Source organism: Tenrec ecaudatus, chromosome 3, assembly GCF_050624435.1.
Source record: "Tenrec ecaudatus isolate mTenEca1 chromosome 3, mTenEca1.hap1, whole genome shotgun sequence".
NCBI lineage: Eukaryota > Metazoa > Chordata > Mammalia > Afrosoricida > Tenrecidae > Tenrec > Tenrec ecaudatus.
The window spans coordinates 112,899,796-112,915,518 of NC_134532.1; the positions used below are offsets into that span (position 1 = coordinate 112,899,796).

At 50.6% G+C, this 15,723-nt stretch overlaps 1 protein-coding gene across 5 annotated transcripts in view; it reads left to right on the forward strand.

Annotated features, from left to right (window-relative positions):
• Positions 1-15,723, forward strand: part of LEF1 (lymphoid enhancer binding factor 1) — a 150,439-nt gene that overhangs the window by 110,292 nt on the left and 24,424 nt on the right. For 3 of the 5 annotated variants that reach the window (XM_075544849.1, XM_075544852.1, XM_075544850.1), the window contains exons 5-9: positions 2,780-2,870; positions 4,572-4,655; positions 7,037-7,159; positions 8,091-8,253; positions 14,979-15,086. In XM_075544849.1, coding sequence (XP_075400964.1) covers positions 2,780-2,870; positions 4,572-4,655; positions 7,037-7,159; positions 8,091-8,253; positions 14,979-15,086 — 569 coding nt within the window. The remainder of the gene's footprint in view (positions 1-2,779; positions 2,871-4,571; positions 4,656-7,036; positions 7,160-8,090; positions 8,254-14,978; positions 15,087-15,723) is intronic. The other 2 variants (XM_075544853.1, XM_075544854.1) reach the window with 1 other exon arrangement.

The following is a 15,723-nucleotide window of genomic DNA, read 5'->3' on the forward strand; positions in this document are numbered from 1 at the left end:
ATCCCAAGCACCATGTTAAAAATGCAAATAAAATATCATAGGCTCAAAGGAGAAAGAGAATTCTGAGGGCTAAAAGTGGCAGGGAAAGCTGCGTGAGGGAGGAGCGGTTGGAAGAGAAGTCGCATTTCAATAGCCATAATCAAATTTGGGGCAATCCGTGGATGCACTTGGATGCCCACCAAGAGGTTGGAGGTTCTAGTCTACCCAGACCTACTGACCAACTTCCAAAATAGCAGTCCTGGAAGATTCTAGGTGGCTAGGAGTCCACTGCACCACAACTGGGTTATAGATCCTGGCATGCTGCAAGTGCTAGCTTGTTTTGTTGGTTTTTTAAATTATTGTTGTTCTATTGAATCATCGTACACTCTGCTATAAGTGTGCTTCTTAGGAGCTAGAGTACTGAGCCAAGGTCATAAGGGGTCGTTTAATGACACGCGCTGTGACGGCAAGCAAGTTGCCTCTCTGTACCCCCGTGGTCAAATTACTGTACTTCAACGTATGTGCCCCCAACGGAGGCTTAGACTGTCACTCGGCCTGTGGAGACCTTCATCATTTCCACAACTGCAAAACAGAGGAATGAACAGGAGTCATTCAAGTGGTCTCTGGTTTCTAAACCATCCCCCATCTGTGGACCAGACTGTGGTGGTGTGCATGTTACCCTGAGCGGGCACTCTGTGAAAGATCCAAAGGGGTATGCACGGAGGATCGGTTCCAACACAGCACCCGGATTTCTACAGACCAAGAAGAAAGGCCTGGCAACTTACTTCCAGAGCTAGTCGGCGGGAATGTGCGGACCACAGCAGAGTCTTCTCTGATCAGAGCGATAGAAGCTCAGTTCCCTAGATTGGAAAGCACCCCGAATACACAGAGACAGCGACCACGGAACTGCACGCCCCAGGGGCCGTGGAGGTGGACTGGCCACATTTCATTTCGTCTGAGTCAGAGACAACTTGGCACGACCAACCTCGGTCCTGATGGTGGTTTGTAAGTTAGTGTCATGAAGCATTCCGATGTCCTCTGCGCTTCTCAAGCTTGTCTGAGTCCATCTGGTTTCCTCTTCAAACCTGAACCCACAGGCAGAAAACTTAAGGCCACACAGTTAAGAGACCTCCCAGTTAATGAGGAATCTGAGTCTTGGGGTGAGATCAGAAAATTAGGAACAAATTGCAAAGCCCCCAGGTAGTTCGGAAAGTACCAGAATTCTTCCCATCACCCCTTTACTCTGAACCCCACCCCCAGATCCAAAAGGACAGAGAATTCTGACAGTGTATATGACTTAGGGGCACTGCGACAAAGAGAAAGTGACCCTCATGGTGCCGCGGTTAGAGCACTTGGTGGTTCTATTCCACCAGCCGCTCTGCGGGAGAAAGATGTGGAGATAAACAGCCTTAGAAGTTCTGTGAGGCGCTTGAACTTATCCTGTAGGGTGACCTTCGGTCAAAATTGGGAAGGCAGCAGTAAGTTGGGTTGGAGACAAAAAGAACAGGTCTAGGAAAAATTGGAAAAGGAAGATTTGAGACTGTTCTCTTAAAAAAGAAAAAAAATCACAACATGACCTCACGTGAACTCTTGAATGGGCGATTGGAAGGTGGTGAAGACCTTTCATATGACCTGCTTTCAGTGCGAGTTTAGAAATAGTTTGGCCCTAGATTCACAGTACCGCCCACCTCCCTTACCTCACTGAAGGCATTCCCGTATGTTGGGGGCCTTCTACATCCTTGGAGGTCTAAATGACATTCACAGATAATCACAGAAAGTCAGAGTGTATTTGTCGCCTCTTCCAGGTACTCGCCTAACTCGACATGTACTCACATGCTGAGTGGGTTTACAAGCGCCGAGTGACCTGTTCAGCAGGGTGGTACCTTGGAAAGTGTGTTTGGATAGGGAAATGGCCGGTGAAGCCATGGTACGCTGTGTAAAGAAGCACTAATTTAGACATGACGTCTAAATGATTATATTCACATCACCTCTGGCTCCTTTTCTCCCTCCCCTTGCCTAAGGTCAGGTAGAAACAAAAGGACGCCCTTGGGGACAAGGACTCGGAATCATCTTGAGGTGGTTTGCACCATTCCAGGGAGCGTGCGCTCAGGACACAGTTTGGGGCGCTCCTTTTCTGTGGATGACCGCTAATGCAGAACACTTGACCTTGGTGCCCAGAGGACTCGACTAGATGAAGAGCTTAGTTGGAGCTGAAGAGGCAGACAGGGACCCGATGAATCATATCAAGGGTGACCATTAGGAGGATGAACATGATTCCTAATTAATCTCTGATCCTCCGAGGTATCACATTTCCCAGATCTCTGCGTCCATAAGGGAACCGATGAAAATTTGCAAGTGGCAATTTACCTAATCTTTGAGCTTCCTAGCAGGCTGGCTTCTTCGGAAGCGCTGCCATCTCCCACGCTGAGCACAATAGGCTCACGTTCTCCACAGAAACGGCGCCCACCATCCGCAACGGGGGGGACAGGTCGGGGCCAAAGAAATGCCCATTGGCAAGTCGACCTTGGTGATAGTCATCAAGAGGCCGCCTACGGACTCTTTCTCAAGATAACACGATCCAAAGTCCCACTTAACAAATTCTCAGCTGTCGATGCTTTGGGGAAAGCTGGCCGTCTGAGAAATGGACCCAGTGACTGGATGCTGTTTCTTTCTAGACCTGTGGAGTGTTGCTGGCGCAGAAGCGCTCTCCTCGTTTTTCTCCTGCTCTGTGACCAAACGTCCTGTGGGCCTGAAAGCTGTACCGCTTTTGTCTTTGTTGTGTGTTCTTTTTGTTTTATAGGCATGTCCAGACATCCTGCAGCTCCTGATATCCCCTCTTTTTATCCCCTGTCGCCGGGTGGCGTCGGACAGATCACCCCACCACTTGGCTGGTAAGATCCTTCCTGCCACCTTCTGCCAGGCACTCGGGCATACCTGCTTCCACTTTCCCTTCAGGGAGGTTATGTTTTAGGCATAGTAACACTTAAGCGAGCTGAACCAATCCTGCATCAGCAAGCGAGGTGCCAACTTGATATCATATAGGTTATATATATATATACATATATATATACACATATATATATTTAAAGATAGACTTGGAAATGGGTTGAATTGGTTGGCTAATATGTGTAGAAAATGACTGCAGAATGGGCTTTGAAACCAGCCGTTTTATGGGGTCAATTTGTAGTCTGTGGGGCATTTACTTTGCTTGTAACGTACACCGTTAGAGCTGTGTGGTTCTACTTTTTATAGTTGCTGTTGTTAATGAACAGTTTATAATTTGGGGAACATAATCTTAAACACAAGGAACCAGCTACCTGGTCTTAGGAATAGACTTGAGAGGGGAAGGGCAGACAACTAACTGGGGAGGGATTGAAAATGGGAAGTTTTTTGTTAATCATGAATTATTTTGCATTTGAGTTCATTTCAAAACACTTCTTGCTGCTGCCTGTGATTTTCTGTTTCTAACGATAGAGGTATAAGGAAAGGGCAATTTGGGGAAGAAAAGAAAACCTTTCTACTGTGTGGCCTATTTTTAGCATTTTACGGTTAGCACACACAACTCCCCCTCCCGCCCCGGCCCCTCTCCTCCGTTCCCCTGCCCACCCTCTCTCACTTCCTGGAGAATGGTGCTTCGAGGCCAGCACATGTTTTTCCCCTTTCTCCATCTGGTGCTCTGTCTTCCACCGCAGCCCCACTCCACTAGCCAATCCCCTTACCTTTACCTCTACTTCCATGCATTTCCTCATTCCGTCAGCAATGAATGGCCACTGGAATCCCCTGTTTTCCCGGCGTCTCCCTGTCTCCACTCCTGTCGCTAGCACCAGGTCTCTCGGGCAGCAGTTCTGTATGGAATGCAGGGATTAGGCACATAGGGTCAAACCTCCATCGGTTCTTCTGTCTCAGTGTAGCCACGCAGGGGTAGTAATCCTGTGCCGCTTCACCCGTGGCTGCTGGGCATAGAAGCTGTGTCCAGGGAATCGTGTGAGATGAGGGGAGACCTGGAGAAAGAGGGGTCTCAGGGTGGAGGGACAAGGACTGCCAGGAGCTGGTGTTTCACTTCTCTCTCAACGTGGGTATAGGAGGAGGGAAAGGGCGATGTTTTAAACCTGTTCATTCATTTGAATGCAAACTTAAATTCACATGTTCATCTCCTTCTCTCTCCCCGCCCCTAAAATTTTTGCAAGATTCTGATCAGTGAATTCACTAAGCTTCTTCAAAGGGAATTGTTTCACCAAGCTCAGGGTTGTGTTATAATCAGTATGAAGTGCCTGCTGTGCCCAGTGCACAGGGCTGGGCATTCGTAGGGTTGGGCCAGGGGGAGGGCGTAGGAGCAAGCTATCCATGGACTGGTGTGCCATGAAGGGGGGGGCGGGGCGGGGGCATTTTCTTCAAGGCAAAGGACGTGCCGAATGGGTTAAAGGATGAAGGGTCACAGTGACGTTAACTGAAGAAATTCTGTGGTGGGTAGTGTGCGCCCACAGATTCTATTTAAATGCCTACCCCCCCCCCCTCCCACAATCAAACCCTTATTGCTGGCTGGTAACTCGTGTTTTTTGTCATTGATGGGTTCCTTTCTTCTGTGACCTCAGGCAAGGTCAGCCTGTATATCCCATCACGGGTGGATTCAGGCAACCCTACCCATCCTCACTGTCAGTCGACACTTCCATGTCCAGGTAGGTGGAGGTGGAAACGCGGGGCACTGGAGGACACGGCGGTCTTCTCACGCTTGCATCTTGCGTGCCTCTGCTTGCCTCTCGGTCGGCTAGGAGGGTGCAGACCTCAGGCTCGTGTCTGTCTGTGCAGTGCGGCGCCTGGCTCCCACACTAGGGCTCGCAGGGCTTCCTGGGTTGGAGCCCCTGGGGACCAGCCATACCTGGCCCGACTTGCCCACCCACTGAGGAAGGAAGCATGCTAGAGGACTCATTTGCCTCCAAGAGCCCCCCCCCCTTGCCATTTGATGGTGGGATTTGAAATGTCCTGCAGGTGGGCATTTATAAAAAAAAGCTTGCTTGATTCAAAATATATTGGAGATGGGACAAACTGGACACACACACGCATACACACACACACACAGAGTCGCTCTGATTTCTGTAATTATTTGGTACCCTCTGAGGAAAGGATTCTCCGTGTAACGTAAAGGTGGTTGAAAATGCCTAGGTATTCTAGAGCCTTCCTGGGTGAGAGGAACCAAACCTTGCTCCCAAGCGGTCAGGCCACAGGGGTGTGGGCCCTAGTGTGTGAATCAGGCCCTGTGTTGTGGACGCATTCGTGCAAGCGAAGCTCTGTGAGGCCTGCCACGCCACACGTGAGGCTGCTCTGTGTAATGCTTTGCTTCTGGAAAGGACGGCTTCTGTGCCCTGTGCTTGATGTTACACACACGTGCGACCTATCATCTGTGTGTTCAACGTGCCTTTTCGTTTTCCCAAGGGAGTGAGCATCACGGCGCTGGGGCGTGCTGGGCGGGATGGACAGATCGTGAACCTTTACCTTGGGGGCAGGCAGGACACTTGCAGTGTCCCTCGTGGTGAATGACCGCCTATCACGAATGTGCCTTGAGACGTACACGTCGTCGGCTCAGGACTTGTCAGTCTCACGACTGAGGGGTGACAAAATAAATGTCCTCCCCCCCAACCCCCAAAGTGGGTTTTCTCCCTTATTTTACAGCATTGTCAGAACTCTGGGGGCGTGAGTTCCTGCTGCCGAGCGACCAGCATCACGGGTCTTTGAGAACAGCACTCAGAGTGGCAATACAACATCATCATTTAATCAGCTATTGGCTTTGTTTTTAATCGTCCCTCCTTAATCGTTCAGTGTTTGTGTGGATGTTTTTGGCCCCTGAAAGTGTATTCCAGCGGAATCTCTTTTCCTTCACATGTGAAGGAGTTAGTTGTTTCGGCTGGGATGAAAGGCCAGTGGTGGTGTTCTTCCCAAACCCAGTGTTTACTTTAAAGCAGTTTGAAAAGCAAATAAAAAAGAGAGAGAGAGAGTCAAATTTACCCGAAGCACTATTGAAAGTCCTGTCTTTATTTATTTTATTTCTCTTGCGTGCCTGCGCCCCTCCTTTGTGTTGGCTGCTGGTGGCTATTTGGAGATGATTGTCACACTCTCCTAGCCTACCAGGGGGACTCGCTTCTCTCCGTTGGGCATAGTTTTCACCCTGATGCAGAATGGTGGCCTTTCTTTTCATTAGACCTTTCCCTTCACGGGGGTTCTCAGTTTTGTTTCATTTTTTGTTTTTTTGGAAGGCCAGGTCTCTGAGACCTCTCTTTCTGTATGAGAGAGTTAACACTGAATGATCTTCACGGAGCCAGGCCTTGACTGGAAGAATGTAGATCTCCCTGTCGCTTGCTTTTTGAATCACTTCCTTCTGAAAGGAGCCCCAGTAACACAACGGTGAAGGCCCCGCTGCTGAACGAAAGGCGGCAGTTCGAACCCACCAGCGGGGCTCTGTGGGAGAAAAGGCCTGACTGTGTGCTCTGGGAACCCCATGGGAAGGTCTGCCCTGTCCTTCCGGAGTGGCACTCAATAATCACGCAGAAGAACCCACCCAACCACACGAGAAAGCGCTCCAGGCAATGTCTTGCTCACGAGCAGAGGCGGGATGTTGAGCTTCCAATTTGAAACCACCCTCCATCTTCACAAAGAGAGCCTTCCTGAGCGCTATGCCCATCACGCCTGTTGCCAAAACAGTCGCTTGAAAATCGCTTAGCAAGAAAAAACGAGTCCTCCTTTTGGGGGGATCTTTTTTAATGTTTTTTTTTAAATTCTGGGGCCCAGAACCTTCTCAGGAAAATGTCATATTCGGCAACTGTGTATGTTCAAACAAAACCACAAAACCTGTTGTACAAGGAGTAATTATAATATCCACCTGGTAACAGAGAGTTAAAAAAAATTATCCTCCCACCGTCATTTAGAGCTGATAACGCTGCATAGAAAGAGATGTGTGTTCACATTTTGCCAGCAGCAGTGAGTAGGTTGGTTGGGAGTTCTGTGGAGCCTTTGCTACAGTAGCCGTAGTACATGTTGTTCTGTTTGTTGTTCTCTTTCCTGTCAGGTTTTCCCATCATATGATTCCTGGTCCTCCTGGTCCCCACGCAACCGGCATCCCTCACCCAGCGATTGTAACGCCGCAGGTCAAGCAGGAGCACCCGCACACGGACAGCGACCTAATGCACGTGTAAGGGCGGGCTTGCCTTCACCTGGGAGCACCGCAGGCACTGCCGTGGCTGCTGCCTCCTGGCTGGGCCTGGGTTGCAGTTGCACCTTGAAAGCCCAGCCCCTGTGGGCATTATTCAGCTTTGCTCCCCATGCCCAGATTTTGCTTCTGAGATTGGAAAGGAGCAGAGACCGACCTCCATGATGCCCGGAACCTCCTCAGGTGTGGAGGAAACCTCTTTTAGAGCAGAGGCAGACTCACCTTGGGCTGTTTAACATTTACTGCCAAGGTTACTGGGCACACCTGTTTGTACTCGACATGGAAGGTTCCAGCATCTCCTACTGGGCATGTGGTTTTACAATGACTTGGGATTTCAAAGAGCCCAGAAGTCAAGGAAAGGGGGCAAAGCTTGAGCTTCCCTGTGGAGCCAAGATTGTCACCGGGTGTTTATTGCAGGAGTCAAGTCCCTGAGGACATTAAGCCTTGAGCTTTATCTGAATCACAGGATTGGGCATCACATGGGGAGGATGGATTGTCATTTGTGGCAGACAGCATTTGAGCGTCCCAGAACATGCACACCAATTGTGTGGGGGAAGAGATTAGAAAGTTTCCTTAGCTTCTCCCAGGACCTCAAGGTAGTTACGGACCACGAGCATTGGAACTTGGCCTCAAGGCGCCAGGTGGAGCATTTTTTTTACAAACCAGATCCGTTTCCATTTCGTGTTTCAATGCTTCTGGAGTCATAGGCAGACTTTGCGTATAAAGCGCAGCGTCTCTTCCTGGGGCATCATGGAGTACATAGAATGCCCTTTGGGTTCGGCTTGCTGGATGCACCCCCTTGTTTCACCAACACCAAGCATTGCTCCTCAAACTGGATGGCATGTGAGTTTACTAGTGTCCTCAACCAATGCTCTGTTTCTCTCTCCCTTCCTCCCGCCACGCCACCTTTTAGGAAGCCCCAGCATGAACAGAGAAAGGAGCAGGAGCCAAAAAGACCTCACATTAAGAAACCTCTGAATGCTTTCATGTTATACATGAAAGAAATGAGAGCAAACGTCGTGGCAGAGTGTACTCTGAAGGAAAGTGCAGCGATCAACCAGATTCTCGGCAGAAGGGTAAGTAGCGGGAATGTTTATGAGCGTGTGGTGCTTTGGCGCTTGCTGCTTCACTGAAATCTAGACAGAGTTAACTGTGTCTCCAGCATGGGTGTAACGTCCGTGTCATTGGAAACGTCGGCGTGACTGCCGGGCACAACGGCGTGAAACAGAGGGTAGTGGGCAACAGGGCGGTCGCCTTGGGGCGAGCTCCACAATGGAGTGAAAAGTAAACACAGCTCGGGGCCTTCTTGAAAGTGGTAGTAGCTGTTGAGTATCTGTGTGTGCCTGGCACTGTGCTAGATGCCGGGTCGCAATTGCCAACTGCCGTGGATTCGGTTCTCGACTTCCTGCAGTGTGAAGTGTAGTGCCGGGATGTTGACTACCAGGTGAAGAACGATTCTGAAAACGTGTGGCTGAAGCTGTGATCCCCTGCGTGGCTGGAAGAGCAAACTTCTGTAGGAACGAATGGCGAGGGGAGCATCCTGGACACTGCACACTGAGACCTGAGCGGAGAGCAGCTGCTGGCCGTCGGGTGGGCGTACAGTGACGCCGGGAGAGCTCTCCGCAGCCTAGTGGGGGAGCTGCAGGAAGGCCTTTGGGGAGCCACCCAGGCTTCCGGATGAGCCCTAGCAAACAGGCGGCCACTCCCAAGAAAGCAGCCAGTGCTCCGCCCCGAGGGCCTAAGTGGAAGAACTTTACTGGGGCCAGCGAAGTCTTCAGTCTGCGATCCTTAAAGGGGTGTCCTGTTTGCTCCTGGTCTCTGCTTTCTTCTTTCCATGATGCCGAGATCCTCCTCCTCTGCACCGAGCACGGACCCGGCGGCACTGGGCTTTGCGTGCATCGACTGGCAAGGGTTTTCTTAGCCAACCACGTCCTAACCAGACGGGTAGTTGGCTTTCTAGGAACTTTTTTTCCCCCTTTTTCCCAGGCTTGGAATGGTTTCAGTTAGGTGGCTCAAAAAAGTGGCCAAAAGGGAATTGAATGATTCTGCTGTAAATTCACTGTTCCCTGTAGCGACATTTGGATTTTGGAGGTGCTCTATTTGACTTTGCCCTGATGTCTTTCATTCACACCCGAGGGATCTACACTTAAACGTGGCACCCCAGGCGGTGTCTCGCTCGGTTGCTGTGTCAGTCTGGGTACTTCAGAGAAACAAATCCACAGCAACTCATGTATAAGAGAGAGTTTTATGTAAAGGTTAAGTGCGCATCAAGAAAACATCCCAACCCAGCGCCGCCCAAGCCCACAAGTTCTACATTAAACCCTTACCCATATCTCCGACACCAATCAATAAAGTCCTCCTCCATCTCAGTAAACACATCCAATGATGCCCACTGCAGGAGGAAAGCCGAGTCAGTGAATGTGTAAACATCTTAGTGCTGGCAGGGGTCTCCACAGGGCTGCTCCAGCACCCAGGGCTGTATTGGGGTAGGTCCATGTGGCTTCTCCTCGGGGATGTCTTGCAGGAAGTCACCCTTGCAAGTTGAAGCAGGGAACTACTAAGACAGCTGCACCCTGGTCCGACCATCACAGAGCAAGAGACCCAAGAACTGGAAAGGCGAGGCTCACCCAGCCATTTATCCCTCCGCCCTTCAATTAATCCCACCTGTGTTTATCGGCCAGGTTGGCACAATAAGCTACCTCAGTTGCGCATAGGGTGTCGTCGTGGGTCAGAACCGACTCGATGGCACCTAACTAGCCACAGCAATGTGACATGTGTGTTAACCCCTTGCATCCAGTCAACTGGGACTCGTGAGCCACGTGAGCTGAGCAGCACTGCTCTCCCTGGGGCTGGAAACTAACGCCCCCGGCTTTCCTCCCCAGGGGCTCTGTGTAGTCAGCCCCCAGCCCCCAACGCTTTGGCGAGTGGTTTAACTGCCTGCCTCATCCTGGGGTCCCTGTAAAGTGGGCCCGTGACCACGAAGGCAAGGAAGGTCTCCTAACATTGTGCCAGCTAGAGGACCCTCCTTAGCCCTTGTGGACGGCGATCACCTTGAGCCGGTTGGTTAGAGACCTAGAGACTGTGAACGGCATAGCCAAAGATACTCCGGCGGCCGCCAGTCCCTCTCGTCCAGAGGGAGACCAGCCTCCTTGCATTATCAACCGGAGCACCTGAAAGAACGGAGCCATTTCCAATCTGCGAGACACCGGGGTCCCAGGCTAGGGTGTGGTGGTAAGATGATAGCTTTTTCTTTCTTTCTTTCTTTCTTTCTTTCTTTCTTTCTTTCTTTCTTTCTTTCTTTCTTTCTTTCTTTCTTTTTTCTTTCTTTCTTGTGTGTGTGTGTGTCTTGTGAGCAGAGTGCTCTTATCTCCCTGCGGATTCTTAAACACTTAATAACCATAATTACAACGATTCCCAAGCCAGATCAGAGCGGAAGAGCGATGCCCATCATCTTTGAAGCGCTCCTCCACAAAAGCTTGGGGGCTGATGCTCATTTTCCCTGACCCTTTAAAAGAAGCCGCCCAGGGAAAAGCAGGGTTGACATTTTTTATTTCTGCACGTGCAAACAGTCCTTGGGGGTTTCCTGGGTGCTGCCATCATGGCCGAGATAAAGGCCCTCCAGCTCTCCGGCGGGAATCACTCCTGCTCGGGAGAGAGTTCGGGATCCCGGGCTCGGCTTCCAAGTTTTAAGGCATGCTTCCTTGCAGTGGCGACTTTCTCTGCTCGCTGAACGGCCCCAGATCGGAGCAGACGTCCGTCCGGAAGGATGGTTCTCATTTGGGGTGGGGGGGGGGGGTCCTCTCTCTGTCTTTGATTTGGACACCTGTTTCTGTTTATAGGTCTCTGAGATCTTTGATTGAGATCAGGTTTTCTGTCCCTTCATAACTCCCTCTAGCTGGGCAGTCCTTGCTGGTTCTTTAAAGTCCCTGGCTTTAAAATCATGAAGTTTCTACATTGGGATAATTAGCATTTTTAAGGGTGGATCGTAAGTCCATCCCAGAACTTTTTTTTCTCCTTTTTCTTTTTATACACTTTAATTCATCTTTACTGTACCTCTAGCTTAGAAAAGCCCATTCACAATGAGTCAGCCTACGTTTTCTTAATTTCTGCTGTAAATAGTAAGGGTAACAGAACTTATTTTTAAATCAGCCTATTCACTTTTCAGACTTTCTAAGCTATTAGCCAGGTGTCCACTCAGTGGAGACTTGTTTTCGTGTGCATGTGTGTGTACACACACACACACATATTACCTTGAGACTGTATAAGCTTCCTATAAATGGATATTTCCCCTACAACTTGATGGCGCCTGGACAACAAAATATGATTTTTTTAAAAATTAACCCTTCATTTTGCAGCAAACAAAGGAGTCTTTTAAAGGGGGCTTTTATTCAATTGTGTTCAGAAAGTCTTTTAAAGATAGCTCATCTCTAGTCTGTATGAGACTTTTTTTTTAAGGACAACATCAGCGCCAGCATTTTATCTACAGACTTTTATCGTGAACTGGTTGTGCATGTTGGAAATAGCTCAGCTGTCAAGACTCAGTTACAAGTTGGTAGACACATCAACAGCGGAACCAAACAACCGTTGAAATGCAGGTGCATTGTGGAGGTTGCCCTGCATTTCATACCAGCTCCTTGCTCGTCTTGTGAGTTGGGATCTTCTCGTGAACTTAAACTTGCGGCTTTAACGGGAAAACACCTGATGGGTTGAATCGATGCTAGAACCCACCCTTTCACACCTGTTGTGGGAGCCACCTTGTATTTATGAATTTGCGTTGTCCCAGCAAATTTCAGAACTTCCACATACTACATAACTGTAGATGATATCGTCATAAAACAAAGCGTTGTGTTGGGAAGGGGCCCATCTGCCCCTGTACAGATTCCAGCCTTGGAAACCCCCTGGGGCGGTTCTGCCCTGTCCTACAGGGTCCTCGGTCCAATGGCAATGGGAGTATAGAGCAGGGAGCCCATTGGTCAGGAGGCCTAGGGGCGCTGTGGGAACAGCAAAGCCACCAGCCACGAGAGAGGAGACTCTCCATGCCCGAAGGACTTCGGAGCTCCACCACCCTACCTGATGGGCCAGAATCCCCTGACTGGCAGTGGAGTCATGGGTTTTATCTGTCAAAAGAAGGCATAAATAATGTTTTTAAAAAGAAAAACTTCATTTCCTCTTTTCTTATCTTCTTTGCTGGCTTCCTTTGGAAAAGACTCTGTTGTCTCTGGCCATCTCATTGAGCACCAGTGCGGGATGAGTCCCTAATGGGCAAGCTGGCCCCAGGCACGAGCTCTTCAGCCTGATATGGTGTGCTGGTTGGTGAGGTAGGAGCCAGCCTTTCAGCTGCTGGCTCCTGCTGCAGCCCCTGCATCCAGCCCACCCCCTTGTGGTTACTCCCCAGTACAAGGAACTTTGTGAGTCTCAGGGCCCTTTCTTAGGGTTCTGTGCTGTGTTCCCATCACCCTCCCCCACAACTCCTTTCACTAACCAAAGATGATCCACTGACTTGCCTTCAGCTCTGTCAGAGCCCTGCGATGAAACAGGCTTCTTTTTTCCCTTTTTGGCTTCTTAAGTGTGATTTGGGTGAGAGTGTGCGGAGCAAATACGGTTTTCATTCAACAGAGTCCTTAGACCTGAAAGTTCTCGGCATGGATCCACAGTTGCCAGGGGAACAACGTTCTCCTCAAACATGGCCCCTGGTACGCTGGTCTGCCTCCTCTCCTCCCTCGCTGCTGGGAGCGCCATCCCCGGGCGCAGGCTCCCCTTAGGATGGGAAGTGGTCGTCTGTGCTGAGGAGGGGGAGTATCCACTGTTGTTGGTCATTGTGACTCCCACTGGGGAGTCACAGGGTAGAGTTCAGTTCCGGACCTGCAGGGTGTCGGTGACGAAGCAGCAGGCACCTCGCTCCTCTGTGAGAGTCTTTTTCTTGTGCCACCTGCCTTCCCTTCCTGGCCCACCCACATTTTTTAAATACTGTGTTCAAAATAACAACAACAATAAATCCTGTTTTGTAAACCAGCAAGCTCACGTCTGAGGTTCCCCAGCCTTGGCTGGGAAGGACATGGAGAGAGAGCAGCTCCACACGCGGTGCTGGAGCACGGGCACACGGAGGCTCCTTCCGGGGCACACCCACCCAGCGCTGCACCTGCTGCACCACTGGGGCAACACCAAAGTGATCCCAGGGTCCTGCTGCCACTGTGGAGGAGGGGCCACCAAGACCAGGGCATCGGTGGAAGAGCCAGCTCCACTTGTTGCCACCATCCTCTCCTGTCTCCTACCTTCATTCACCCTCCCCACTGCCCCCACCTTGGGGCAGGCAGACAGTCTAGTCACTACCTTAGTCCATTCGAGAGGTAGGGGGGGTGATGGGAAGCCCCCATGTGGGGTCACCTGGGACACTAAAGAGAAGGGGATTGGGTGGCTGCCAGCTAGCCCCACCCACAGAGGTTACCAGAGCTTGGCATGAATGCCTGCCCTGGGTGACACCGATCCAGTGAAGCTCAGGCTGAGGTGGGGCTGGCCAGGGCTGCCACCCCCAAAACACAACTCATATAGTGACCATACAGGACAGGGTCAGACTGCCCCCGCCCCCACTCAGAAACTGCCCCACCAAGAGTTTCCGAGACTGCAACTCTTTAGAGGGGTAGTACGCCTTGTCTTTGTACCACTGAAGTCAGAGAGATGGTGCGGGGGGGGGGGGGGGTATTTCTCCTTTGTCCAGCTGCTGCCTTCTGAGTGATGACTTCATAGCCAGTGGGCCCCCCAGAGCCTTGCCATCCCCCCTCCAACCTCCATGGGTCTACTGGAAGATCCTAGGATGTCGCAGCAGACTTGAAACTGGGCGGGGGGGGGGGGGGTGGAGGAGGGCAAGTCCTGTGTAAATGTATGCAAAGCAGCGAGCAAACCGTAAGCCTCTTAAAACCTGAAAGGGGGAGCTTGCCCCAATATGCTCTTTTGCTACAGAGGATGATATAGATGAGCGATTGGACGCACACACACCCCACCCCACTCCAGTTAAACAAAGGGGCAGTGGGGAGGGAGTTTGAAGGACATCAGCAGTTACATTATTCCTAATGGGGACCAAAGTGTGTCCAGTTACAGATGACAAAATAAACAAGGCTAACGTGCTCCTGTCGGTCCGTTGAAGGCTGGTCAGCTGTCAAGTACGCCAGCCATGTGGTCGTGCAGTGTCTCCAGCCTGCTCCCGGTGGCTGGAGTTCACGTCCGTGTGCCAAGCGGAGAAGGGGCCGGAGGCCGGCTGACATCGGAGGTCTTGCTCTACCAGCAGTCTTAACGATGCTAGCTCATTAACATGGTGGCTCTCACGCACTTCACAGCACCCCACGAGAGAGTGCCCACGGGAGGAGATTGTGCGTCTGTGTGAGAAAAGACATCTGGAAATGAACATCTGGTGCATAAACACCGGCCAGCAGAATGTGCTGCAAGCTCAGAAGAAAGGGGGACGCTTGGGTGTTGAGGTTCGCCAGTGAGGGCTCCTTCTCATTTGTACTGGAAAGGAGCACGGGTGGGTGACGAGATCATGTTACTCGGGATGCGTTGTTGGGCTTTGATGTGTTTCCTGTGACACCGGAGAACAGGATACAGAAACCGAGGTTTGAATTTCAGGGTGGCCACCAGACTCCCTTCTGCAGGCCGTGGTTGCCTGCCACTGACTGCAAAATAAATCAAAGCTGCGGCGCTGCATAGCTTCATTTCTCGTGCTTGAAGCAGGCCCTCCGTCACACGGTTGCTCCTTTGTTTACCTTTGTTTGATACTTCTTCCCCCGCCTCCCCTCTTTTGTTTCAGTGGCATGCCCTGTCCCGTGAAGAGCAGGCTAAATACTATGAATTAGCGCGGAAAGAGAGACAGCTACACATGCAGCTTTACCCAGGCTGGTCTGCAAGAGACAATTATGTAAGTCCCTCTGTGTGGCAGCCGCCCCCCTCTTTGACTCCTCCTTCCCTGCTGCCTTCGGGAAGGAAATGTGGGACGGGCGGCTTATGCTGCTTTTGAGAATGAATGCATTCAGCGAGAAAAGTTTGCGAGACTATGTTTATTGCCTCATACAAGTTTTGCACTATCATCTGGTTTTTGTTGTTGGTATAGATGGTAAGTTCTCTCAAAGCTCATTTGTTACATTAAACTACTCACGTTATCATTACAATACCGGTGAAAAGATTTAAGAACCACACACACACCAAAGGCCATAATATAACAGCATTAGTAGTACTGGATATGGTTTTGTTTCCCTCTCAGTATTTCTTCCATGCATGTGGGTTTTTAAAAATTCTGTGTAGCTTGAATGTAAATGTGTTTGCACATACACATCCTCGTCGAAAAGAGGAGTCTCTCTGTGAAGATGGACAGCGTCGGAAAGCTGGTGCTGGGTCTCCATGGGTTGAAAGGAGCTGTGATGGGGTAGTGGTGCTGCTGACTGCAAGGTCAGCAGTTCAAAACCACCAGCTGATCCTCGGGAGAAAGAGGAGGTTTTCTGCTCCTATAAAGAGTTACAGTCTGGGGCCTTTAGTTCCTACCCTGCCTCAACGCTGTC